Genomic DNA, 25,725 nt, shown 5'->3' on the forward strand with positions numbered 1-25,725 from the left:
CGAGACCTGATGTTAATACTCATTGCAAATCGCGTACGAATTGTTAGGCATATTTTATTACACCACAATCTTGCATTAAGACTGCGAACATTTGACTGATCACGTTTCCGAGATTATGTTTCTCCGCTCCACGTCGCTAATATTGAATGCTATGAGTGTCCTCTGTCGAGTTGTATTGTTAAGACATTAACACGATTAGGGTAGCGAGAATAATTGAGCCACTTTTTTACCGAGATCGAGTTAAGATTATTTCGCGATTGTGTTTTAGTAAGGCGATTTGTTGTTTGTCGATCGTGCATTGGCCAGTAGATTGTTTAGTAACATATCTGTAACGTCATATCTGTAACATAACCGAAGACTACGATCTCTAAGACGAATTATATTTGAACCTAACGCAAAAGAGACCGTACGATGTTTTAAAGAAACTTCGACAAGCGAAAGCGTAATTGCATTTTGAACAGTTTCAGAAAAATTGCCGTACATGATTGTTTGTATATTAATGTTCATTCCGTATACTGTATATCGAAGATCGAGCAAAATAAATGTCATGAAAATTGTCATCCATATCTCGGTGGGAATGTTGTTAACTATTACTTCCTAACGTGGTATTGTTTAAATACGTAGGTATATTTAGTCTTAGGAGCATGTGGTTCATCTCGTTGTGGATCAATTCCGTCGCAATGTCGTTGGATACTGTATATTCATTTTAAAATTCGTCAATATTTGTAGCGGTTATTTTGCGCTTGCGTTTTGAACGCATTTGAAGTTAGCGTAGTTAGCAACAGGTAGCGTTTCAAACATAGCACGCCGTTCGTTTCCCGCCAAAAACATATAGTCGCGCATGGTCGCGCAGCTGCGACTGTTGTGAGTGCAAGATGTTGAAGTGCTTGGAACAAGAATAATCTGGTTTAACAATTGATGGGCAATTAGGGACCAATAATTATGGATCCGAGTGAAGTAGAGTTTCTCGGTGAAAAGGAGCTGGTTTCGATAGTGCCGAATTTCAATTTCGACACGATTCATTTGATATCGGGTTCGATAGGACCCTTCCGTGCTGGCCTACCTGTCAAAGTTCCAATCTGGCTGGCAGTGAATCTCAAACAGCAACAGAAGTGTCGAATTATTCATCAGGAATGGATGAACGCGGAAACACTGAACGAAGCGAAAGAAGAGGAAAAATTATCGAAGTAAGCTAGAACGTTCTTCTTCCATTCTGTCATAAAAAGATACTTCTTTGCATTTCAAATTTATATTTTTCTAGATTGTTTACCAAAATGCCTAGCAATCATTACATAGACGAGGCACAGCTTTTATTGAGCCATGGTAGCGATGATATACCAGATTCAGATGTGATAAGGACAGCAATAAAGGTAATAAAGATATCAAACTTTTTGTTGCCGCTGTATTAATAGTTTGCATTAATGTAGTATTAAATTGTAGGATATATGGGATATGAGAATGTCCAAGCTACGCACATCCATAGATGCTTTTTTAAAAAGTGAGGGGTTACATGCAAAATTGGATCATCTAACTGCTATGGAAATTAATAGTGTACGGCCATTGCTACCACATGCTTTAGACCAAATGAATAGGATTCAAAGTGTGAGTATGCTAATAAATTTATCGAATTATGAATGAAGCTTGATTTCTCTGTATTACATAATTTCATTTTTCTAGTCTGCAAAAGTTCCTCAGTCACAAAACCCAGACAGCACGCAAAGATCATAAAGTGGAGACTACTGTAATTTATCTTGAAGTTGTAAATATATGTGTGTAAATAACTAAGGAAACGTGTTTATTATTAAATTATGTAATTAGATCTTATTAATGGTCGTAATTATGGGAATGAAGAAAAGAAATCACCTTCATAATATATGTATAATATACGAACATGATATAATAGTTTTATTATTTCTTAATCTTAAATCATTACATACAGTCACTAGCATCTCAATCACAATTTCTCATTATCACTAATATGTAGTAAATGCGTATTTACATTAGTAGATCTGTCGCGTGGACAAATTGCTCGCTTACTCCGGTCTTTTCTCTTTTCACAATATTTACATTCCCTAAGCTTATAGTACACAGTCCTTTAATAATCTTTGATTTGAATTCTTAAAAGTAGGCCCTTTCGGTGAACAAAGCAGCGTTGCTCTGTCGGTGAACTCTCAGAACTTTGAAGATCACGGTTTCAAATGATCGAAGCCGTTGGGAACAGTGACACAACAGAAATATCGACTTTATGGTACAATTAGAAGTTAGAAGTCGGAATAATTAAAAATTTATACAAATTGTGAAACGCGGTATGAACATTTATATGTAGTTCCCAATGAAAGATCTTGTCATTGGATATTACGGCGATACCTCTAAAATTGTAGACGCTTACGAGGCAGTGATGTACGTGTTTGAAGACTCGAGATTTCGTATCGGTTCACGACTGAAGGTCTATGTCATCTTGTATTATCGACGTACCGATGGTCTTCTCACCGATAGCGAATTCAAACAGAACATGATTGAGCGAACTGTACAAATCCGGAGATAACGCCGTGCTATTGTATCTAAAACTTTCAGAGATACCCTGAATAAATATTACTATGGTATACAACGTAAGTACCATGTGCCCTGTATGTAAAGTACTCCGCACTATCACACCAAGTACACGGCCGATGCAAATAAATACAATAATCGTGAGACATTTACTGGACTGTCATTACGTGTAACATAAGAAATGCGTAACAACCGCATCGAACTATTTACGTGAAACGATATCAGTGTGTGCTACGTGGAACGATAGTAGTCGAGTTAGTGGTAAGGTAACGCGCTAACGAATTACGCTTAAACGGCTACGATTTTGCTAGGATCGACTTTCACTCGGATGAACATAGTGTTGTCTTTGACGAAGTGCCGTTTTTTCACCATTTCATGGGAAACAAACCGGGGAAAGCCGAAACCAAGAGAGTCAGGCTCGCGACTGGGCCTCTGGAAGTTCTTCCATGTTGGATCGGGTATGAAACTTTCGACAATATTGCACGCCTTCTCCGCGACCACCGTCTGATCGAATATCGTGAAAGATACACTGTGAGAGAATGGCCACCGCAACAGAGCATCGTACTCGCCGGGAAGGATCTTTATGTATATGGAAATGTGACTTCCCTCGCCGGTTCCATTTCCGTTCAAGAAAACGGATGCCTGGAAAATAAAAGGTTAGAGTTAAAAAAAATTCCATTAGATTCCGTGGATTTACATAATTATAAGACTACGAAGAAAATACTTGAAATACATTCTCATCGACAATAGCTGCCCAACTCATATGAATTAAATCTTACAATGTAGGACAGCTTTTACGACAATCAGTGATTATCAAGTTACTTCTTTCGAGTTTAATTTAAGATTAATTATGAACTTGAACATACTTGGAGCTTGTAACCATATTGACTAGTGTAGAAAGGAGGGCTGACCAATTCCATGCCTTCTTTAGCCTTCGCCTCGGACATTTTGGCACTATAATCTGTGATCTTCCATATTAGCGTGCCCGTGTAATTTAATGACAACTTGCTGATAGCCGATTTGAGGCTGGTTATTTGATGTTGCTGTTTCGTTACTACGCTGCACATCAGGCTCAGGTGCATCTTTGCTGACTCTTCTAAGTGTTTATCCAACGAGAACCTATTGCCCTGCAACAAGAAATAGAATATGTTAAAAATCATATTTCCATCACTGAGAACATAAAATTCATGTATGAGAGCATTTCGTCAACGTACCTTGAAACGACAACCGGCATCTTTAAACGAGCAGGACAGGAGATGTGTGGTGCAATGGTCTTTCAAGTGAACTTCCAAATCCTCCCTCGGTAACACTGCGGTTTCACAACGGTGAGGACAGGCGACTGGGAAACGGCCACATTTAGCATGGTGGGCGCCAAGCGTGTCGAAAACGAACTCTTTATTGCAATAGCGACAGGCCACCAGTCTTTTTGCACATTCGCCCAACTTGTGCTGGCTGAGGTGCCTTCTCTGCACCTTCATGCCGCATTTGTTCTCACAATAGAGGGGCTCGTAGCCACATGTGCCCGTGTGTTTCTGCAAAGAAAGAAAATCAACATTAAGCAACATTAGAATTTAATAATTACACTAGCCTTTCATCGAATACACAGATTTATTTAATTTAATAAAATTTATGTAAAATTATGAAGTAACATACGTCCTTCTAAGAAGCTTTGGTTAGCGATAAGAAACCATTCCATCAATCAAATTTATTTTTCTATCATAAAACTAAAGATTGACAGAAGAGTTTTTTTTCACAAACACATGGCGGAATTAAACAGAGGTGTGGCAACAGTCAGCGGTTAAAGCGGGCTGATGTCATCGAGCCACTCGAGTGCCACCAACAATATTATGATTGGCTGCAGGACGTTCGTCTTCAAAAGTGACTTTTCGACAAAAACTTTCGAACTTCGTCCCACCGCCGGGCTAGCGTTAGAAGACTAGATGACGTTTTTCCGACGTTCACAGAATAGGAGGTCAAGGACTTAGCGAGACCTCAGTTTTCTCAGTCTACGGTTCTCCGCTTCAAAAAATGTGTATGAATATCGTTGCAACGGCCGGGTATGCAAAAACTATTCGAGAAATTTCCTTTCCTCGGTGCCCTTCTCCCCTTTGTTTCTGTTCCCAGTTCTGTACAGTTAACGGCTGGCACTCAATCGTGTGGTTCTCTAATTAATGCGGGAGCAGTTACCTCGAGCGTGTGACCGGTGAATTCTTTGGCACAGAAGTCGCAGCGTGCTCGTCGCTGAGCGCAAGTGTACTTCAAATGGTCCTCCATGAGCACACGCGGGATCATTGCGCCGCACTTGTTGCTGCACGGCACCGCATCGTGTTTGCAGGTATTTAGGTGAGCCTAAACAGAGTAATACAATTTTTAGTACATCGTCGACAGGTATACTACTATGTATACATTTAACATATTCATTACCATGCCAACCAATTGTGCATATATTAATCTATTATATTTCATTAGGATTTATTATAGGATCTAATTTTATTAGGACACGTGACATTTCAGAATATTAGTTTTTAATATATTTAGATATATTCTAATATATTCAATAATATTTTTAATATATTTTAATATATTTAATTTTAATTCTATTAAATAAAATACTTTAATTTTATGGTTCTTTCCAGGTAGTCCATGTGGCAATCAATGTGTTAAGGAAGTCCAACTGTATATAATAATAAGAATGGATGACCTTGTGAGAGGTCCTTGCTACCTCCACCACAACGCTCCCACAGACTTTCATGAGGTGTTAAGAGGGATATCGTTTAGATTAAAAGTAGACAAAGTATCCGATTCCAATGTCTTTCAGAGAAAGGAACCATATAAAATCCACGACTTATGGCGTTTAGAGGATATTCAGCATTAAATAGCGGCTTTCGAGCTATTCCTTTGACTGACCCGAGCGATGCACAATTAATTGCCGGCAGCATTCTTTCCCAGCGGGAAGAAGGATATAAGGAAAATCGGATTCGCGGTGCTCACCTTCAACTTTCTAAGTTCGTCCGACCACTTGCACCCGTCCTTGTGATGGATGCAGTATACAATGGAGCCCATTATTGCCTTTTCAGCTTCCAAGTCCTGGAAATTCTGTAACACACACAAAGGAGACGGAGATGATTATCGTGCGCAAATTTTCCCAGACGAAAAAGCGACGTGGAACGCGGCGCCCGTTTATCGCGATCCACGGTGAACTATCAATAATTTATGCTGTGTTACGGTAACTAGGAATGGGACTGTTGGAGCGGCCTGAGATACCATCGACACATTTAGGTTGCGTGTGCAATCGTGTGCCCTATTGTGGCGGACAAACAGCTCGAGATATATCAGTTCCATTATGTCCGACGTGTAGCCGATTATAATTAAGTGTACTTATTAGCACGTGACTGGAAGAACGACGACCGCTGCGTGAGACGAATTTCAAAAGTGTTTTATCGATAGCAATACTTTGGATGATTATTAATTATTATATAATGATGATATAAGTTATTAGTGCTAGTTATTTATAGATATAAACTAGCATAATGATAGTGACAATAAAATAACATGAATATATAAATTGGTCTTAGTCGAGTTTGATAAGAGATCTACGTAAAATAAGAAACTGGAATTTTGGCTAGAATTATCGTTAACGACCGTACGATTGAATCAGCCTCGGGTGCCGACGACAACGCCCGTAAACGGAAAACGTGACCGGGTTTGCGACCGAGGTCCGAGAAAACGATTCAAGGAGCCGAAGGAATTATTACCCTCGATCCCGACGATTCGTTTCCTCGGTTTGTCTCCGCGTGGAACTAGACCTTCTCGAACGTGGGTAGCGATTAATTGGGTAACAGGTAGTCGTTACCGGTCGGCTGTGCCCGCGACATAGCTCCGTGCCGGACTCATGTCCAATAAACAACTCGTTTGGCATTCCAAGGCACCGTAAAATATGGTAATTCATTTTCTCCGATGCGCGCGTCCAGTTACCGGTTGCTATGCCCCGATGACTCTTTGCCGGTTGACCCATTCGCCACCCTTGTCTAGCGGCAAGAAATATTTGTACCTCGCCGATACGGCTCCGGCTACGATTCGAACCGGTCGAGGCGTGTGCCACCCAGATAGACGAGTTAAGAATTGCTCCGACGTTCGTGCACGGGACCCGCATGGGGTGGCTTTTCGTACGGAAATAATCCCTTCTCCCGTGGACGATAGAATTTCATAAGATTTTTTCAATTTTTACAAGGCACTTACCCAAAATATAATCTATGTTTAGACCTCTATTTTCGTAAGGGTTGTGGAAATATTTTGGCCCTCAAGAGATCTCTTTAACTCTTTCAGGATTTATTAATGTAAAAAAATGTGACAGAAGAAGTATCTATTTCTTATATTATTTCTATGATTTTATATTATACGAATACTGTTTAGATCACAGTACTTGACAAATTTACTATATTAAATTTATATTATAAATCATAGAAAGATCACCGTAGATCAAACTTCTAAGAAATATTAAAAAAGGTTAATATTAGGACTATTAAGGACTAAAAATGACGAGTCTGTATTAACAAGATTTATTAAGACATTGTTCAATTTTCATTGCGATCCTTATCAATAAATAACTTTTATTATTATCTAGACTTTATTGTAAATATATTTACTTATCATATATATATTTAATTCTTTCAATAAAAATTATGAACCAGCAGAATCTTGTGTTACAGCATAAACATTTTTGGTAAAATATCGAGGTCTCGTTGCCTTGCGATCTTGGGGTAATCAACCCCGGGTCGGAAGCGACCCACTATACGATGCCCAGATAATAGACTTTCCGCTCGATATAAATATCACGCTTGTGACCTCGGGTGTTGCCGGAAAAGCCATGACGTTAATGAATGATTATGCAACCGATTACAATGTCCCAAATTACATATTCCGTTTCCACGTTAGACAGGCTTCCGGAGAAAGTCCGGCTGGCGTGAACTAGACCTAGTGAACTTTATCAGTCGCCGTTGAACATCGTGGCCTCTATCTTGTTACACGCTCCCATCGTGATCGGGGAGCGTTCACATTTTTTTTTCGATGCGTAACAGATAGCTCTTGCCAATTTTTTAAATAGTAGTAAATTTGATAAAAATTATTTTTAAACGTGTCATGATAACTTTTAGAGTTGCCATTCGACCGCAAACGGTTAAGATAAAAGTACTATACAGTGAGACAACTATGCCTTGCAGAAAACGACTGACTGCCGCCGCCACGCGTTCGGTCAGTTTTACAGAAAATAGTAGACGGTCCTTGGCATGATTTCGATGATCCGATAGCTGCTGCAAACAATTATCGAATCGTCGAGCAATTTGTATCAATCAGCCGGGAACAAATAGGAAAAGACAGGTGTCGTTCGATAAATCTAAATACCTCCCCTCGGATGACTTTCCCTGGAGGAGAAAAAAAGGAGGAGGCGGCGCGTAGAACCGACCCGGAGGTTGCATTCCGATCCTTTTAGAATTTTCATGCCGCCGCGGTTGCCTGTTCCAGGAAGAATGCGCGACGACGACTGTGCCGGCGAGTCCGTGACGGTTTTCGGAAATAGCGAGTTCAATAATAACCCTGATGCAGGAGGCGCCCCGTACCGAGAAACCGGCCACGCGGGAGGCGAAAACGGGAATATATTTAACGCGCTGCGCGCCGTGCCCCGAAATCATTATTGCCTCCAATAATACTTCTGATGGATCGTTAACAGACTGCACTACAAATAGCGCGGATATATGCGCGTTATTTTTTCCAAAAGTTGACCGCAATTCGTAACCCTTTTTTTTATGAAATCAGATCGGTTCATTTTAATAGATTTGTATTTTTTAATTTAGTCTGTTTTTAGATATTAATAATGTTTCGATATTTAACTGGAACTGTGTAAATTGTATATAAAATTCAATTTCTTTAATTTTATAAAATTTAATTTCTTTAAACTTAATTTTGACGTCAGGCTTCTCGATGACCGAACTGTGTGAAATGTTTAATTATTTTCCTAGGAGTAAATACTATAGTAAAGGAACCAGAGCGTCACCTTCTTCGATGTTTATTTAACAAGCGAAGATCATTCTTCTTCCCCAGATTTTTCAAAACTAACGCTGAGATGGTATAATTAATAATTATATATAATTGTTTCAAACAAGGTACACGACAGCAACTGTATCAAGTCCCTATTACTATATACATATATGTAATTGGTCCTGAAGAAATACTTGGCAAAATACAACCACAAAATGATCCACATTTACTCTGTTAAACCCCCCAACGAAACGAGATAAACGGCGTCGAGCATACTCGGCAATTATTTCGCGCGCGGCGTGCAAACTGCCCCATCCGATACAATTTATGCAATAACAAATCCCGGCATCGGCGAGAAAACGCTGTCGACTTTTTGCCGTAAGGTTCATTTGGATAGCTGCCGTAGGAGAAGGTTCGACAAGGAAATCGGCGTGTTCCGAACGCTCCGAAATGATCCAATAAAATCGGAACGACTGTTAACCAGCAGATCATCAAAGCTGACGCCTCGACGGAACGTAAGAGAGCGCCTTGGCAACCATTTTCACCGATAGAACGCACGGCAATCACGCGGAACTATTCCGCGACGGCGAGTTCTTTCCCTCGGCGATGATTATGTTGCTTCATGGAAACGGATCGATGGATCGCCGCGATCCAAGAACGGAGAACGGGAAACACCGGAGGAGCGCCAACACGGTCGCGGACCACCGCCGTCCAGATATATCAGGTATACCGGCTTTCGTGTCGGACCGTTTCCGCGCTGGCACACCCGGTATACACGGGGACGTCTGGAGGCGCGTTGCGACTTGAAACCTGCACGACCGGCAAGGTCGAGGAACCTAACGCAACCCAGCCGGTGCCGGCGAGATATAAACACCGCCGGGAATGGAAGAGACAGACCTACCTCTTCAGTTTCGAGATTGCGAGGATGGAATCGCGAAGAAAAAGAAACGGACGCCGGTGCAAATAAAACGATTCCGAGAGCCGAAGAAAAAATACACTTGCACTGGTCGCGATCGGTTCTCGATCTCCTCCTCCTCCTCCTCCCCCCGCCACGCACCGGTTCCTCCCGGATGCGCTAAATCGCTCGTTTCGAACGACATTTTTTCTGCCAAAACGGTAACCGTGTCGCGCCTCGCGCGTTCAAACAACGAACTTTAACGTACTCATTTAAACTAATAACATTTTTCAAATTCGACTAGGTTAGTTAATTTTCTTAACGATGATAAAAATTACAATTGGCTGAAACAAAATATGTAATACAAAAATCGCGGTTTTCCAACGATTATTATTCGAGCGTGTGAAAATTAAATATTGATAAATAATTAAATAGATCTTAATGGAAACTAGGGTAAAAAATATATTAAAAGAGGATAATAGAAATTAATTTAAATTACTGTAAAGCACAGTTTCGTAATGATTCGAAAATTAAAAGATTTCGATCTCTTCTTTGCGTAAATTTTTTCTGTAAGTTAACAAGATTTCGTGTAAATATTTAATAAAAAGCTCGATCAAAGAGCGCAGCTTAATGGAAATTTAAGTATTAAGCTTACGTTGTATTACGACATCCACCACTTTCAAAATGGACGTCGAAGCGCAGAGAAGAAAAATGCAAATGGTCTCCTCGTGCGAACGTAGCAGGAAACGATTATTATTCCCCAAGGACAAGATTATTTCCTGCTGCTTTCACAAAGGCCTGGATTGTCGGCGGTTCACCGTTTCAGTTTCATTTCGGCATTGAAAATCGCAAACGAGTCTTCAGCACACCGCGTTCGTTCCCAGTTGTTATTGTTCCGCGGACCGCGAGCATTGTTCGACGCGCGAGTAAATCCGTGCGCGCGCGGCGTGCTCTCTCTCTCTCTCTCTCCGCGAGCGTTGTTTTTTCTAATTCAACAATGAACTTCGCGGATTACGTTTAATGAGGATAAATAACGATTCCGTTACGCGCGACCATAAATTCGCGCGGCGAGCGCGGGGTTGAAACGGGCGCCGGAACAATTGTAGGGGACGACCGGTCCACGAATTAATTAAAACAAAGAGCGGCCAATTAAGCCAGTCGCCGGGGCAACGATCCTGCTTTGCGCAAGTTCCGTAATCGAAACGAGAACCGTGTGGCCTCTCTCCCTCCCTCTCTCTCTCTCTCTCTCTCGCATACAGTTCCACGAGAGCTGTACAAACAACGGAAAATCGTATTACAGAAAGCGTCGTTACGTAAGTTCGAAAGTCTAGCGAAACGAGAAAGATCGGGTCAATAGCTTCGATACATTTTGTGGGTCGCGCGGAAACTCAATCTTTGTTAACGCGAAAAATAACAAATTTCAAAAATTCAAATCTTCCAAAAATTGCGTATTCAAATTGAGAAATTGAGATCAGTTTACACGTTGCCCTCGAAATTATTCGGAGCATAAAAATTGAATCACCATGACTAGACCGTGAATTTATATGCAAATTGAAATATTGTAAGCAACAAAAGAGAAATAAAAGTGTACGTCATAGTTAGAAATATTCTTCGGAATTATTCCTAGGTAATCTTGTCATAATGCATCAAGAGCACTGTACTCTACACTTCGTTCCCAAAGATCACTCTTCAACGCCGACATCGTGAGCACCACTCGGCATTAAACAATTAGTAATACAGGGAGATAACAAACTTACTCCTCGCGAACGCACTTGAGACTCTTTGAAGAACCAAGATACCAGCTGTTAGATCCTCGAACCGATAAAACAGTATGGTGTAATAATAATAGCTCTTGTACATAGTTAATGTTCGGAGAAACGACTCTTCGAATTTACAACTTCAACAAATTAAACTGCTCTCCGTTTTCGACTATCGAAATCAACTATTATATCATTGAAATCATTGCGCGCTCGGACTTTGGGTAACCGGGTTACTCCAGCACCTGGTCCACGCTCGGTGGCAAACTTATTGGGCGCGATTGGTCCGCGTAGCAACGGCACCGAGTGCGTAGGGGGCTTTAGGTTCAATGAAAGGCGGCGAGTGTCAATGCACGGTGTCCTCCGTTCCCGGTGGAAGCTGCCCGAGGACCACCGAATTAGAATACCGGCATGAAGGCACCGCGAGCTGACATCACACGCGTCGGCTCTTCTCGGTGCTGTTACAGCGCGGTTACAAGTCGCCGTGACGTCACGGCGAAATAACGGACACGATCCCCGCGTACGTTCCACTTATTCCCTGAGGACGAATATGACGGTCCGCGCTTCTGCTATGGTGTCACTTGGAATTTCTCTAATCTAGGCGAACGCGCGCAGATCTCCGTAGAGGACCCGACAACAGGTACTCGAAATCCAGTACACAAATATACACCGGACAATTCAATGTGATGTGGAGACTGTTCCATCTTAAGCGGATCATTTATCTATCTTCTATCGAATTTAAACATTTTTAATATTGGACTTACTTTAAAGAATCTATCGTATTTTAATTTATAATATTTAAATAGAAAAATAAAAAATAAAATACCTATATAATTATACTAAGAAAAGTACATATCAAGAAAAATAGTAATTCAGTAATAAATAAATCTAACGGTGCCAAAGAGGTAAACAGAGAGGAAACAATTTTATTTGCAATCGAAGCGGACAATTTCTATTCTGCACAAAGACACGATGTCTGCCAACGAAATATTCGGATGTTGCTAATTGTAACTGTAAATCGAAGGCCGGCGTCGTTCCGGGGGGTTAAGAGTAAACGAAAACGGCGACCCCGGCGGTGTTACTAAGTGGAGTGCCGGCCCCGCCGGTGACCTTAGCGAGCCAAGGTGTCAAAATGTAGCCGCAGTATTTTAATGAAACGGAAAGCAGTCTGACGACGGGATCCGGTATTCGAAAAATTCCTCGGCGCGACATTAGCGATGCACGAACGAGACGGTTACACGCTCGAATCTCCAACGGATGAATTTTTTCGTCCGGCGTTCGAATCGGGCGCGACCTTGACAAGTCGATGACCAAAGGATTACCATAACGTATCTCGAAGAGTTGCGCTCGGTGAACCGTTTCTCGATCGGCCTCCGAAATATTTTAACCCTTTGCGCTCGAAGCCGCTTTTTAATGTGAGTCCGAAATACTTTTGGATGACGTACGGTATTAATATTTTATATAACTTTTAATGAAATTTATGCATATTAGATCAAGTCTATGTAATAGGTATACTTTGAATAGTTTTTTTAAAAATAACCAAATTTGAAATTTAAAAAATTATATAACATTAAAATACTACGTTTAATCCAATTAAAATTTAACAGAAAAGCTGCAGACATGGATCATGTTTTTCCATTAATAGTAAATGTAAATATTAATTTATGTAGAACAAATTATTTCTTTATGTAATCTTATTTATATTAAATAAAAATGATGAATATGAGTCGTTTTTATCGTCTAGGAATTTTTATTAGACACGAAGAAATGCTAGTCAATGAAGATGTGAAAGAAATCCTGGATTATTTTCTTTTTTAAAAAAAGAAAAAGGGATGGCTGGTAAGTTACGGTTCATTTCGATTTTGGAAACTTCTCTCGTCATGTCGATTGTTTAAGAGAGACAGAACACGGATCGCGTGCGAGTGGAAAATTTCCTGTCGGTTGCACGTGCGTACCTGCACGGAGAACAGGAAGACTTCGAACCCCATAAATTGCCGGTCGTGGGACGCCATTGAGCGATTTCCGAGTAATCTCTCCGTGACCCGTGAATTTCACATGAGATTGCAATTTTTTTTCGAATTTCAACAGAACAGCGGTTCGGAAACCACGGATCAACTGCAACCATGTTGTTCGCATCGTTACAACCAATCGTTAAGAGAACCTTGTTCGTAGCGTCAAAGGTATTATTAGTAGAAAAATTATAAAATTGTATGATCTATAAAGCAACTCGTGAACAGATCGTCTTGACCTATTCGAAAATTATTTTCCTGGCGAGAATTGTATGTAAATGTAAATTTCTTTTATTTGGTAAAGATATTCCAATAGAAATTGAGAAAATATTTATATTATCGATAATTACATAAAGGAGTATATAATAGCTGATTTTAATGCTTTGGAAACCTAATGTTATATACCATATATGTATTTACTATGTTATATACTATAGAACAAAACAACATTCATGCTCAACAGTTTATTATTAGAAATCTCCATCGCGAGTCCAATTCATCAAACTCCGTCGAGTTATTAATGAATCCAACATGGAAGAAAGTTTCGTTTATCTGAAAGGGTAAAGTCTGCTCCGTATAAGAAAAGAATAACAACCATAGTGTATCGCGAAGACTAAGGGGGGAGGGAAAAGGAAATTGCCGAACGGTGAAGGAGAGAGAGAGAGAAGTCTATTCGTCGAAGTTCATCCGCGGTGACCATTCTCCCGAAGCGACCGCGTCATGTTCCATCGAGGAAAAAAAAACTCGTTCCAATCGCCGACTTCCCTTGTCGAGCTGTATTTTCGACGGGACTTCTTCGCCGAGTTGTAACGACACGCTGCAACACGTTCCAGCTGCCGAGGAAACCTCGTACGCGCGATACGTTTCCAAGTAAAAACCATACCACCGATAGCCTTTTATCTGCGGTGCACGCCTTCGTCCGTATCTTATCGGGCCCGTGGCATCAACGAACTTCAAAAGGTGCCCCGCATGGATCATCCGTGGCGACGGATGGTCCTGTAATTATACCGACAGTCCCCCCCCCCCCCCCGTAATTATTGTCCTACGTGTAATACCCTGGGCACGGCGAAACGAACGCGCGCAGCATCACCGCTCGTTAACGCGCGCGCCGGAATAACAATATCGTCGACTGCTCCAATCTGGTTGCGTAAACAAAACCGATGCGATAACCGTGGCTACTAATAACGTCTATTATCGCCGATCTAAAACCGGGGCCCTTGGCTATTAGCAATATTTACAACGGATACCGTGGTCGCAACTACGTGACTGCGTCCTGATCCTGAGAGCAAACAAGCAATCTAATCTGGAACATTTTGGGCCGGCCGTTATCGAATCCGGTAGCCGGATGAACGGTGTCGAATTGCACGGGAAGAACTGGCCCGGGGTTGCCCCTGAACAAACTGACTTGGCAGTTTTACAGGAACGTTGGGTCGTTGAGTAAGGGATCGTTAAAAGCGTCCGGAATTTCTCTGGAGTTCCACTATCGATTTTGTTTATAAAGCAGCAACATATCTCAAGCGATAGAATGACTAAGCGCTGTTTCAATACAGGAGGGTTGTGACAGAGTTTATAAATATTTTTGGCATTTATCTACAGTGTTGCAGAACTTGAGAAGAGATTATGGAATGCAATTAAAGATCTATTATTCAGGAACTTCTAACACAACTTAAAAAATAAACAGATCCGATAACATAAAAATTGTATTAGAACATCGCGGGACGATCTCGGTGTCTAGTCAACGGCCGAGTGCAGAGGGTTAATACCGATTCGCGAAATGTTCAGCGAAGGTAACAGCGCGACCGCAAGTTGCCGCGGAGTGATTGCAGTTGTTTGCCGAGCGTGGCTCAACGCAATTCCTATCGTGATTACACTGTTATGCACCACCTATTTCTGAAGGCAAGCAGAACGAGAAGTTCATTACGGTGGAATGCGCGGAGGGAACAATGCGCGGAGGAACACAACAAACACCGCAGAACTTCCGGCCGCGACGAAGGTGGTGGCCTCTCATCCATGGGAAGGGGGAACGGCCGGGGGCCCACTTTTAAATTAACACGCGGATAATTACCGCGGGGCCGCTCGTAAGAATCCGCGTTATCTCGCATTCCACAGCCGGGGTCAGATGTGACTAAGGCTCGTGGCTTAATAACAACCGACTGAAAAGTAGCGGCTCTTAAGTCACCGTCGTACGCCGGTTCGGCGATGCTTCCGAGGATAGTCGATCGGTTTCTAAGAGAGCCGAACGATCTTCTTGTTTCAGCTACGGTTACCGTCGCAACTGGGTCGCGCATTTAACATTGAGAATGTCGTTTAACTGCTTCTGGTCTGTTTTTTTTTTTAAAAGCGATAGCGGTGCGCTGAACTTTTATACTGTAATAGAGTATCTTCTTACGAATCAGAAACGGTTCATGGTGATTAATATAAAATATTTTTACAGAGATCCATGTTTTCCTAGATAATGACGTTTAGACTGTTGTTAACTATGTAATGGACAAGGTGGCTCGCTACCATAATTATAGACTAACAAATAGAAACGAGTGATATAGAAATTATTCTCTTACAACCCTTTCGTACGCCACTTCTTTCACTTCTAATTTCGTATTCTTTAATCTTAATAATCTCTTGCAAAAGTAGTCAGATTTATATTTATTATGTGGTTAGATTAACTGTAAAAATATTAATAACGATGAAAACAGATGAAAAATGTTCGCATGTATTAACTGCCAAGGGGTTGCTATCAAATGTCCAATCATGTTTTCTTCCAACAACATAGTATCGTAGACTGCACTCGTTCGAGGCGCCAAAGACTGCTGTGCATAATTACTCATTACAGTTAAGTCGAACCAACGAATTTGAATAATGCGATAAAAATCGAGGAACAAAAGTAATACGAGTTTTCCCGTTAAACGCAATCGGACCGCCGACTAAACATGGAACGCGCGCGCCGGTGGTTCGCGATTCGCTTTTCATTTTGAGCGGCGGCCCACTTTCTCACCGTCGGCGGCGCCCAACGATGCAACGCGGGCTCCCGGGATGCATTTAAAAGATGATGGAAATACCGGCGAAGAAAGTTTCCCAAGCTAAGGCTTTTTTCCCCCCCCTTGAAGTGGATGCCTGGATCCAACTCGCGGTAGAAGTTATCCGGAACAGGTTGAGAACCATTGCGAGAAGAGACCAGATAACTGAAACCTATGTGACACAAAACGGTCCCCGGCAGTGTGCGTGCCATTTCCTCGAGTTTATGCACCGGCGACACTTCCTGCGACGATTTCCTACAGCGAACGTCATTCCGCGATTTCGCGGAACATCGCTTGATTAAGTTCGATGGAATGTCAATGGCCTCGCACGGATTCGGATGAAGCTGCGCAAGACTGCAAGAGATAGACGCGACGCCTCCATTGGTGACGTCATAATTGAATTTTCATCGCGCGTATTTAAATGCACCTGGCGGAACACCGTATCTGTCGGTGACTATTTTATGATTTGAGAAAGTCTGCAGCTCACAGTTAAAAACTTCTTAATAAATCGCTTTATGGCCATAATTATGTAAATAACTATTATTTATTACCAATAATATTAACTTTAATAATTTCATATAACTATAGTACAATAATTGAAAATGCTATTGAGAAGCTTCTAATTTATAAAGTGTTCCCATGAATTGCCTTCCCTAAAAATATTTAATTCGGTTACTGCAGAATGTTTGCATAATTCTTACTAATGCGATGAGGGTCTTAAAGTGCATGATGCAATCGGATTGGACGTTACGCTCGAAACTGCGAATCGTAGCGTTTAATGGGACAATGTCAAGAAAGAAAAGGAGAAATCGTGTAAGTACAATTTGTGACTGAAATTGTGCAATGTTAATTTAACAACAGAGAAAGCAACGTTATAAAATTGAAAAAACAGAAATAAGATCTCCGCAAAATGTTGTGTACTCGTGGAGGAATGTTGTAAATGTATTTGAAACGTGTACAAGTTTACGTCGAGTTACGCATGCATCTCATAACGCGCTTTTCGTTTACCCTCTTAACCTATTCTCTGGTCTCAATCGAACGGTACCGTTCTGTAAGTCAATTATGTAACCCTATTCTCCGTGTCATTTAATGCTTCTGTTTCCCGCGCGTGCAACGGTAAAACCATTCTACCATTCTGGCAACGATTTCCCATGGAAACGGCTCAAATTCTGCCCCGCCTATCCTTAAGGCATTTATTATAGGGCTGCAGTTTAACGAGCTCCATCATTCAATTACCAATAATTGTTAATGATTACTAGACTGCGGATATTATGCGTTTGAGACGATAATGAGTAGTAGTAATCTAAAACAGCCGGCAGATTAGAGGAATTAAAGAGTATCGCCATATTCAGTTGTATTCAGTTGGACCGATTTTTATCAGGAGAAGGAAATAGCTTCCGTGTTTTGCAAAATTTTTCTATGACTCTCTATGTCCAAAATGTTTCTACGCCAACTGTAAGAAATAAAAGATAGGTGAAAATGTTTTCCTTCATTAAATAAGGTCAAAATATTATAAGCAATATAATATACGCACTCGTCTATGCCATAAATGCATAAAATCCGCAGTCTTCTTATTACGTATATATTTTTATTAAAGTAACAGCATCATGGAAACAGAGTCTTAGCCTATAATAGGGGTGAGTCGTAACACTTCCCCGGAGTTTCTGCAGCGGAACTGGCATTGCCAGGATAAAGCTGGAAGCTGTAACTGGTGTAATGTGCGCGTCAGTGAACCATAAAGGGTTGCGGAATACCGTTTGCCGCGATTGGACCACTAAGGATCAACAAATCTATTTTTCGCGAGCACGGAGCCGCGCCGACACATGGTCCGCGCGAACGGAAAGCGGAGTCGATGCCACGGAGGTGCACGAAGGAGGCCGAGCGTGTTCGGAAGCAGCCGAGGCCATCTGTTACGCTCGGTTCCCACGCTTCCGCCGTCGCCTTTCCCCGCCTTTGGACCAGTCTTCGTCGCGTCCTTTTCTTGCCCCCACCTTGCACCCGACCGCCGACGGTTTATTTTATATACCCGGCGAACGCCTTTAAACCGCGAGAATCCGACGTTTCTGTTACGAGAGAGGGTTAAACTTTTGCTCCATTATCGCGGGATTCCTCTGCCCCGGGCAATTTTACCAGAAAGGCCCCACCCTTCCCCGGCTCCTCCCCTCCTCGCGCCCCGTGTCCACGACGCGTTAAGTAAAAGTTACGAGCGGTCGCGTCCGTTGGAAATCGGGTCCGGCCAAAGTGGTCGTCTCTTTCGGACCCGCTAACGAGAACAAGTGTCTCGCGGTTATGCCCGTGTACCCGCCGCCGTTCGCGCACTACTTTAACCCGCTCTACCTGCCCGCGAAGAATTTCAATAAATCCTGCACTTTATATCGATCTTTAGATTTCTCTGACGTGGATTTCTATATAACGCGATCGGTAAGCCGAGCCAGTCTAGCTTTCTCCAGTTTGTTCATCAACCGTTCCTAATATTTCAAACTGGTACGTATACACGGTGTTCGTCCGCGCGAATGACTTTTTCAAGACACTCTTCCTTCTTCTGGGTTAAAAATTGATCATTCAGAAGACATCCTAGATCTAGCAACTCAAATGTTCTTTTGAAGCGACATGTATAGGATGCTAATAATTATTACATCATACGTTATGAAAATATTCTTAAAGTATAAACAGACTTCGTTTTGATCGACATCAAATTTTAAACTTACCAAATCATTTTCCATGAATTAAATGCTAAATTATTTATGATGTAATGTCAGTTAAAAATGTTCTCTCGTGCCACCCCGTAGATGCGCTCTGAATGAAAGGAGATCGTTTTTCCGTCATAAGAAAACTATCCGCGGAACACGCCATCTTCCTTTCTAATGTACGACCGGTATTTCTCCGGCACTATGACTCGCCACCGTGTGTACACAATAAGTAACTGTGTATACGGCAATCCCCGGACCCTTTAATTACTGTTTGGAAAACTAACCATTCGACACGGCTCTACGTAGGCAACTCGAATTCGTTGGCAAAGGGAAATGTGCTTTCGTGCCGGGGCACGTGCCGCCAACGGTTCGCAGTTCCGGCATTGTCATCTTCCCGGAGGCTGGTGTTTACACAAACGAACCCCTCACGCTAGCCGACGAACTTCCCGCAGAGGTTGACACTGCCGACCACTGGCTTCTGTCTCAGTCCCCCCTATGGTTTTTGAGCGTGTTCGCATAAAGGGAGTCGTTAACGCGGCGCACGTGTGTTGGCAACGCGACGCCGAGGGGGCCGCGACGATTAAGCCGACCGCAAAAAGAGATGAACTCGATTCCCCAAATACACGGTCAATAAGGCGGAGGGAACCGCGGTGACAATGTCGAGTGGGTCCCCTCTATTAGCCCATGAATAAATTCGATTTGCTCGATCACCCGAAACACGCGACCATCGTTGACAGCGAGATATGTATCTTCAACCACCTCGAACGTAATATCTTTGAATTTTCCGGAAAAAAAGTGTTGCAGCGTAAACAAACGAAACTAGATCACGATCCAGAATGACTAAAGCGTGTATCAAGAATAATTTCAGACCGTGGCCTGAAAGTATACGTAACCGGAACATCTGCTCCCGTCTGGTAGCCATGACTTTTTATTACGGCGGCTTTTTTGAACAAGAGATGCATGGCAAGAAGTCGGCGTTGCGCAACGCGGCGGTGATTAATTTTTGCAAGCTGCAGACCATACGCAGCACTGCAAAACAACATTGGTTAACGAATTCTTCGAAAGCGCATGCGACGCAAAGGTACAAAAGATGAACGCTGCGCTGGACGGACAAAGAAACCGTTTAGTTGCAGAGAATACATTGTACGCGAACGCTCCTGAAGAGAAGCGTAACGGACCCCCCCGTTCGACGTTCAAGATTTATAGAATGTTTTGTGCTGCCAGTCACAAGAACGCTCGTGATTCGATAGCCGGGCGTATTTACCTCGATAAGAGGCAATATGGAATGGTACTCCACAAGGGAGGTCCTCCTCGACCGAGATCGGTGCCAACAACGCAGCGGGTCGCGATAGACTCGTGAATGGTCTTGTTGTAAACGATATCGAAACGTAACCCCCCGTTTCCGTTTTGTCCAATAATAGATTTCCCCCGTTCTGCGGTTTCCCCTTATTCGCATGAAGATTATGTTACACGGCTCCGCGAAGGGAGGTTGCGGAGCCGATCGAACAACGGATCTGTGGCGACGATCGGGACGGTAACATCCGACGATTCTTTCCAATCGAACTCTCAACCGCGGACAGTTTTAAATTCAACCGATACAATTTTACGATTCCCATTCATCCGAGTATCGGTGAATGATTTAATCGATGATTACTACTAGTTTGTTTATATCTGTCTGGCAGGACACAACAATCGGTAATGTGAAAGTAAACAACCGCGTGGGAAGAGGAGTGGGGAGGGCACGTTCAGCAACGTACACACAGAGACGCGTGGAACCGAAACGCTGAACCGACGATTAACCGTAGCTGGTTGAAGCGTATAGCAACAGACCGTTATCTGAAACACGTACCACGATAAACTCGAAACTCCGATCCAGTATATTCGAGGAATGCTCGGCGTGCACATTGAGATGCCAAACGCGGATTGTTTGCATACTGACCAAGAGACGGGGACGCACGAATAATTCTTGAAAACGTTGTCAAACCACAGCGGGCTCGAATTGTGCAACATTTCGTTCAAACTTTAGGATCAGACGAGAGTACAGGCACGCTGTGCTAACGTTACGATCTAAGAGCTTGTTAACCGGGTGACTTTGACCGACCAATTCGAATTACAGTCTGCTTTTTAAAAGATGAAACCGGGCGATCGCGATAACCGTTCTCCGCGCTACGATCGTTCGACGAATGTCAACAACACGCAGGCGACTGCAACGGACGGAACAGCCATTATGATACAACGACAGAAGACTCGCGTTTAAAATCAGCTGAACTCTCGGCACACCCGGTTAACAAATTTAAAGGAAAATGAAAAGTTTTCAAACCTCGTCGGTAATAATCGGCGCCTTATCCATGTTGTCGATGATCGGGCTGGGTGGCGACGTGGGACTAGCACTGGGGCTCACATGAAACCCTTTGGACTCCTTGGTAGGCCTCTGTGGGGACACCCTCGCGGGGAAGCTCAAGGTTTTCGTCCACTGCGACAGACCACGCACCATCTTGTCTTCGTTAAAATGATCACCGGACAAACAGTGTACTCGCGTGTACAAAAAAAATAACAGAATCAGCACGATGTATATCCGAGTTGTGACACACGCATGGAAACGGTCGTAGACGAACGCGCACGCGGAACCAAACGCACGCCACCGAGTTTACTGACAGACTGTTCGCAGTCCGGTCCGTCGACCGTCGGGTTCTCTCTGCGGAGCGGTCGCGTCATGCCCGCTGGACCAAGCGCGCTGATTGGTCGAGCCCCATAGCAAGCGACAGGCTATGACTGTGCGACGAGGATCGACGCACGAGGAAAATGGCCAACGGGGTGGGTTCCACGCGGAACGAGAGGAACAGGGACGGGACGAGCGATGAATCGATGGGTGCGTCAGAGACGACAACGTCAGTTCCCGAGGAGATGATGCAGGAGGGTTCATCTTCTTGTTGCTCTCTCGACTCTCTTCCTGCGAGTGAACGAAGGGACGGAAAAGAGTGAGGTCGTCGGGAAGGTTGGAGGAAAGAGGACCGAGGATCGGGCAGACGGTGAATGAAGGAACGTGTGAAAGAGATTATCGGATATGTGGTACAAGCAACTACGAGCAACTTGCTTCACTTTACGAGACGCTGCTTAGAAAATGTTTACAGCAAGGGACAAGAATTCATGGAGAACAAATATTCTAGTATGTGTCAAGTTCGAAAAATGATTAGATTCAATTGGAAAATTCGTTACTTGATTTAAAATCTGAGTATTTATGTTAATCGTATTTTTCAAATCGAAGTTAACCTCTACCTATTTGCCATTAATACCTAAACATTGAAGCAAGACCTGTTATATATTAAATATATATTTTCTGTCTGATATAGGAACTTATTAGCAACGAAGAAAGGCTAGTCAACGGAGCTGTGAAATAAATTGAAGTGCAAGAGGTTAATCAACTTTTAAGGAACTCTCTTTTCCTAATGGATTTTCAATACCATTAGCACAAAAAAAAATACTTCAAAACTAAGATTCTGCAAGTACGACCTCGCTTAACCGAACATCGGTTATGTCAATATAATATTTAAGACTTTTAAAAGAAAATCATGTTATTTCCATTTTGCTAACATCTCTATTCTGTACAGGTAAATATGGGAAAGGATGCAGAGTAGTTATACGAGGGAACCGAATCAACGTCCCGTTATTAGTTCTTACAAAGGAGGTTCTCCTAATTTTACAATTACTTAGGACAGCACGGTCGGTCACAGCGGGGGATCTAGCTGCTAATCAGGACAATCAACGGCCCCGGTCGGCGCAGGTAGCGGAAGCGGTCGCGTATCAAAGCGGCGCGTACTTTTACTGGCACCCTTTCGGAGACAAAGAATTTGACCGGTCGACGGGACTTGTGATCGGCAAAGACACGCCGTGTTGCCAACTGCAGGTTCGTGGTGGAGAGGGGAACGACATTGTACAGGCTCGGCCGGCGAGGCATGTTCCTTACATTCAGCCGTGTTCAGCTGTATGTACGCGGACAGGATCTAGCCAGCTGCGGCCTTCTTCGACCTTCCCCCCACCAGCCCGGGGATCGAGCCTTCTGGCCAGCTACGCCGAACCGGTATCGGCGTTCTAACAAGGAACATCCGCGAAGTCTCCTCCTTCGATCTCCGTGAGACAGTATCGCAGAAGATGCTCGAAAACAAGAAGCCTTCGAAGAGCGACTTTCGAATGATAGCGATATCACACACCCCTTTCCGGCAAAACCCGGAGCAGTATCATGAGAACAAGCACAACGGGGGATGGATAATTGCAGCCCAATTGCAGGTGCAGCTTTATAACGCCGTGCATTATGTTCGGTGACTTCTGGGTCACCGCTGGAACTGGATTCTTAACGATTCCCGAGGATGCTAATGTATTATAGTTAGCCGAGGATCTTGAGAACGAGGGTCAACTGGTCAGCAACCAATAAGTCCGGATTGCTTAACCGCACACGAGTTTCTCCAGTAATGTATTCTTTATCATTGATACCATCGATCTTCTCGGATTCCTGAGCGATTAGTCAATGCTCGAACTCTTCAACGCCAGGAGAGACCGCAACTCGGACGGTCACAGCTCCGATTGGTGACTTTACCCTTTGAGACCGTGCGGTTGGTTATTCAGGGAATCGAAGGTGAAGCCCTTCACGGCGCCATTTGAATGTTTAATTCTGCCGGCCCGCATGGCCTGGAATTCACACCATCTGTCCCCGTTTCATTTCTTCCGCACGAATGTTGAAACTCTTCCACCCCGTCGAATAAAGCCGGCCATTGTTTGACGGTCCCTCTCCGCGGGGCGTGTCTGTTCTAAATTTTGACGGCGTATTCCGGGGGCGAGTTTCCACGAATGCAGGCACCCTTCGAATTGCCGTACAGTCAACGCTAATTAGGTTGACATATGTTCCGGCGAATACTACGGCGGATCGAGTCACGCCGACCCTCTAACTCGGCGAAATTGCGGTGCACTCGAGGCACAATGAAATCCGCCGAAGGACCGTAACGGTTATCGGGATGATTGGTGTTATTATGAGTTATGTCAGGGATATCCAATGCTCGCTTCAATGGCCCCGCAATCTAAAAGCGTCGGCGATTTAAGCCGGTAAATCGCATTGTTCACCGTACCCGGTTGATAATGCGCATTGCTTCGAACACTGTTGTGTATTCATTGCTCCAAGGGCTTCTCGGTGCAGCTTTACTCGAGGATCTAGAGGGCCTCAGCTGCGACAATTTCATATTTGCGAACACGCGCCGGGACGTTTTTTTTTTATTCGCTCGAACGTCGCAACAGGTGCGACCGTCAGGTTGTCGTATTAATTTTCTTTGCGTACGTACGTACTGTAATTTCACAAGCTTGATATTCAGGACCGCGCACCTTTCCGACCCTTTTTATTCGACCGGCAGGTGTGTGTCTCTCCCCACCTCACCCTCTAGATCAAAATCTCTTCCCCTCCGGCCAAACTCTTCGCCATCTTTTCCTTTGAAATCGCCCCGTCACGGATTTTGCTCTCGGATTTGGAGATGTTCACGGAAGACACCGGCTGCGTTTCGAACCTGCAGCCGGTGCAACTCCGAAAGGATCGATTGCAAATAGCGTCCTCGAGACGCGAATCGCCTGTTAATATTTTATTACAACTTCGTCCGCGGTCTTTGTTCTTCGAGGTAAAAGTTGCGCAGAGTGGAAAACGGCGTGCTCTCGTTTTTAGAAACCGAGGCTCTATTTTGCAAGGAGGGTGGGCTCTCGCCCATGACCAGTCTAAGGACACCAATTTATCCGCGAAAGAGGACGGGTAATTGCAGCTGCGCTCAATCCCCGCGCCGGCTTAGTTCAGCCCACTTCTGCGATAGAGTATCACACGCTAATGTAATTGGTGCGTAACGTTTCTCGTGTCAAGGGATACGATCTCTTTAATAACCAGTCTCTCCGATTTCCAAACACGGTCCCTTGGCCGTATGCGCCAGCACGTTGCACCCCCTCTAATGGGAACCAGAGACCCGGGTGCAGGCCCTCTCATCAAAGCTCCCCTATGCGACCGAATTGCTCGCTTAAACGGCAACCATGACCTCGGGTTTCGTGTCGGAAAATAATCAGACGCGCGATAATTCATTGCCCTTGTCTCGAAACGGCGACGACGGGGCGCGCTACCAGCGAGTGAATCATTTGCGATCGCCATCACGCCTTCTTCGCACGACATCAATTGCGGACGATTCTCTACGGCTTCGCGCAGGATGTCCGGCTCGGTCGGTGGATATCCTGCGATCCGTAATGACACGTTTTCTCTGGCGAGCCGCGTAACACGGGCACGCGTTCTGTTTTAGTCCAGTTTTGCATCCGGCACAGGTAGCACACTGGGGAAAGGTCGGGCGACCGACCTGAATAAGTTGGTCGTTACGCAATAATTGTGCCGCGCCGGCTCGCTTTTTTACGCTGCAAGGCTGCACAACGCGGACGAGAATAGGCTGCGAACGCAATCGGAATGGAGTTGAGCGAACGAACGATTTTTCCCAGGTTCCGGATAGATACCGGTTCGCGAGGACACCTCGACATTCTCTACCTTGTCTTCGTTGCTTTTAGCCGGAAAATTAAGTATTTATGACCTATTCTACGAGTCGTGCGTGACGATGCTTCTTTTATGAGCTCGGCTGCACGTGATGACGCGTAAACCGATAACCTTCAGTTTCGGTAATTACAGGTACCAACTTTCGGCATCGAAATTATACAACGTACACGTGGCGAACAAATGTCGAGCTGCTGCTGCTGCTTCTGCTGCCTCGAGAAACGCGA

At 43.7% G+C, this 25,725-nt stretch overlaps 2 protein-coding genes across 6 annotated transcripts in view; one reads left to right on the forward strand and one right to left on the reverse strand.

Annotated features, from left to right (window-relative positions):
- The first annotated feature begins 937 nt into the window (after positions 1 to 937).
- On the forward strand, positions 938 to 1,824 carry Psf2 (DNA replication complex GINS protein PSF2-like protein). The gene is made up of 4 exons (XM_078188487.1): positions 938 to 1,187; positions 1,262 to 1,370; positions 1,441 to 1,602; positions 1,678 to 1,824. Exons 1-4 carry the CDS (start codon positions 943 to 945, stop codon positions 1,726 to 1,728), a joined length of 567 nt encoding a protein of 188 aa, XP_078044613.1. The 5' UTR covers positions 938 to 942; the 3' UTR covers positions 1,729 to 1,824.
- Positions 1,825 to 1,861: 37 nt separating this feature from the next.
- Positions 1,862 to 25,725, reverse strand: part of Traf4 (TNF receptor associated factor 4) — a 44,184-nt gene continuing 20,320 nt past the window's right edge. For 2 of the 5 annotated variants that reach the window (XM_078188482.1, XM_078188481.1), the window contains exons 2-7: positions 21,269 to 21,421; positions 5,542 to 5,646; positions 4,738 to 4,899; positions 3,765 to 4,082; positions 3,417 to 3,677; positions 1,862 to 3,192 (exon numbers count right to left, since the gene is read on the reverse strand). In XM_078188482.1, coding sequence (XP_078044608.1) covers positions 2,839 to 3,192; positions 3,417 to 3,677; positions 3,765 to 4,082; positions 4,738 to 4,899; positions 5,542 to 5,646; positions 21,269 to 21,298 — 1,230 coding nt within the window. In that variant the 5' untranslated portion in view covers positions 21,299 to 21,421 and the 3' untranslated portion in view covers positions 1,862 to 2,838. Of the gene's footprint in view, positions 3,193 to 3,416; positions 3,678 to 3,764; positions 4,083 to 4,737; positions 4,900 to 5,541; positions 5,647 to 21,268; positions 21,589 to 25,725 lie in introns of those variants that run through there. The other 3 variants (XM_078188479.1, XM_078188480.1, XM_078188483.1) reach the window with 3 other exon arrangements.

This window comes from Augochlora pura, chromosome 8, assembly GCF_028453695.1.
Source record: "Augochlora pura isolate Apur16 chromosome 8, APUR_v2.2.1, whole genome shotgun sequence".
Lineage (NCBI taxonomy): Eukaryota > Metazoa > Arthropoda > Insecta > Hymenoptera > Halictidae > Augochlora > Augochlora pura.

Excerpts from the sequence above, each read along its gene's own strand:
- Psf2 (XM_078188487.1), top strand. The coding sequence starts at position 943 with ATGGATCCGAGTGAAGTAGAGTTTCTCGGTGAAAAGGAGCTGGTTTCG. Across the intron at positions 1,188-1,261 it reads GAAGAGGAAAAATTATCGAA|ATTGTTTACCAAAATGCCTA; the intron begins GTAAGCTAGAAC and ends ATATTTTTCTAG. Across the intron at positions 1,603-1,677 it reads AAATGAATAGGATTCAAAGT|TCTGCAAAAGTTCCTCAGTC; the intron begins GTGAGTATGCTA and ends TCATTTTTCTAG.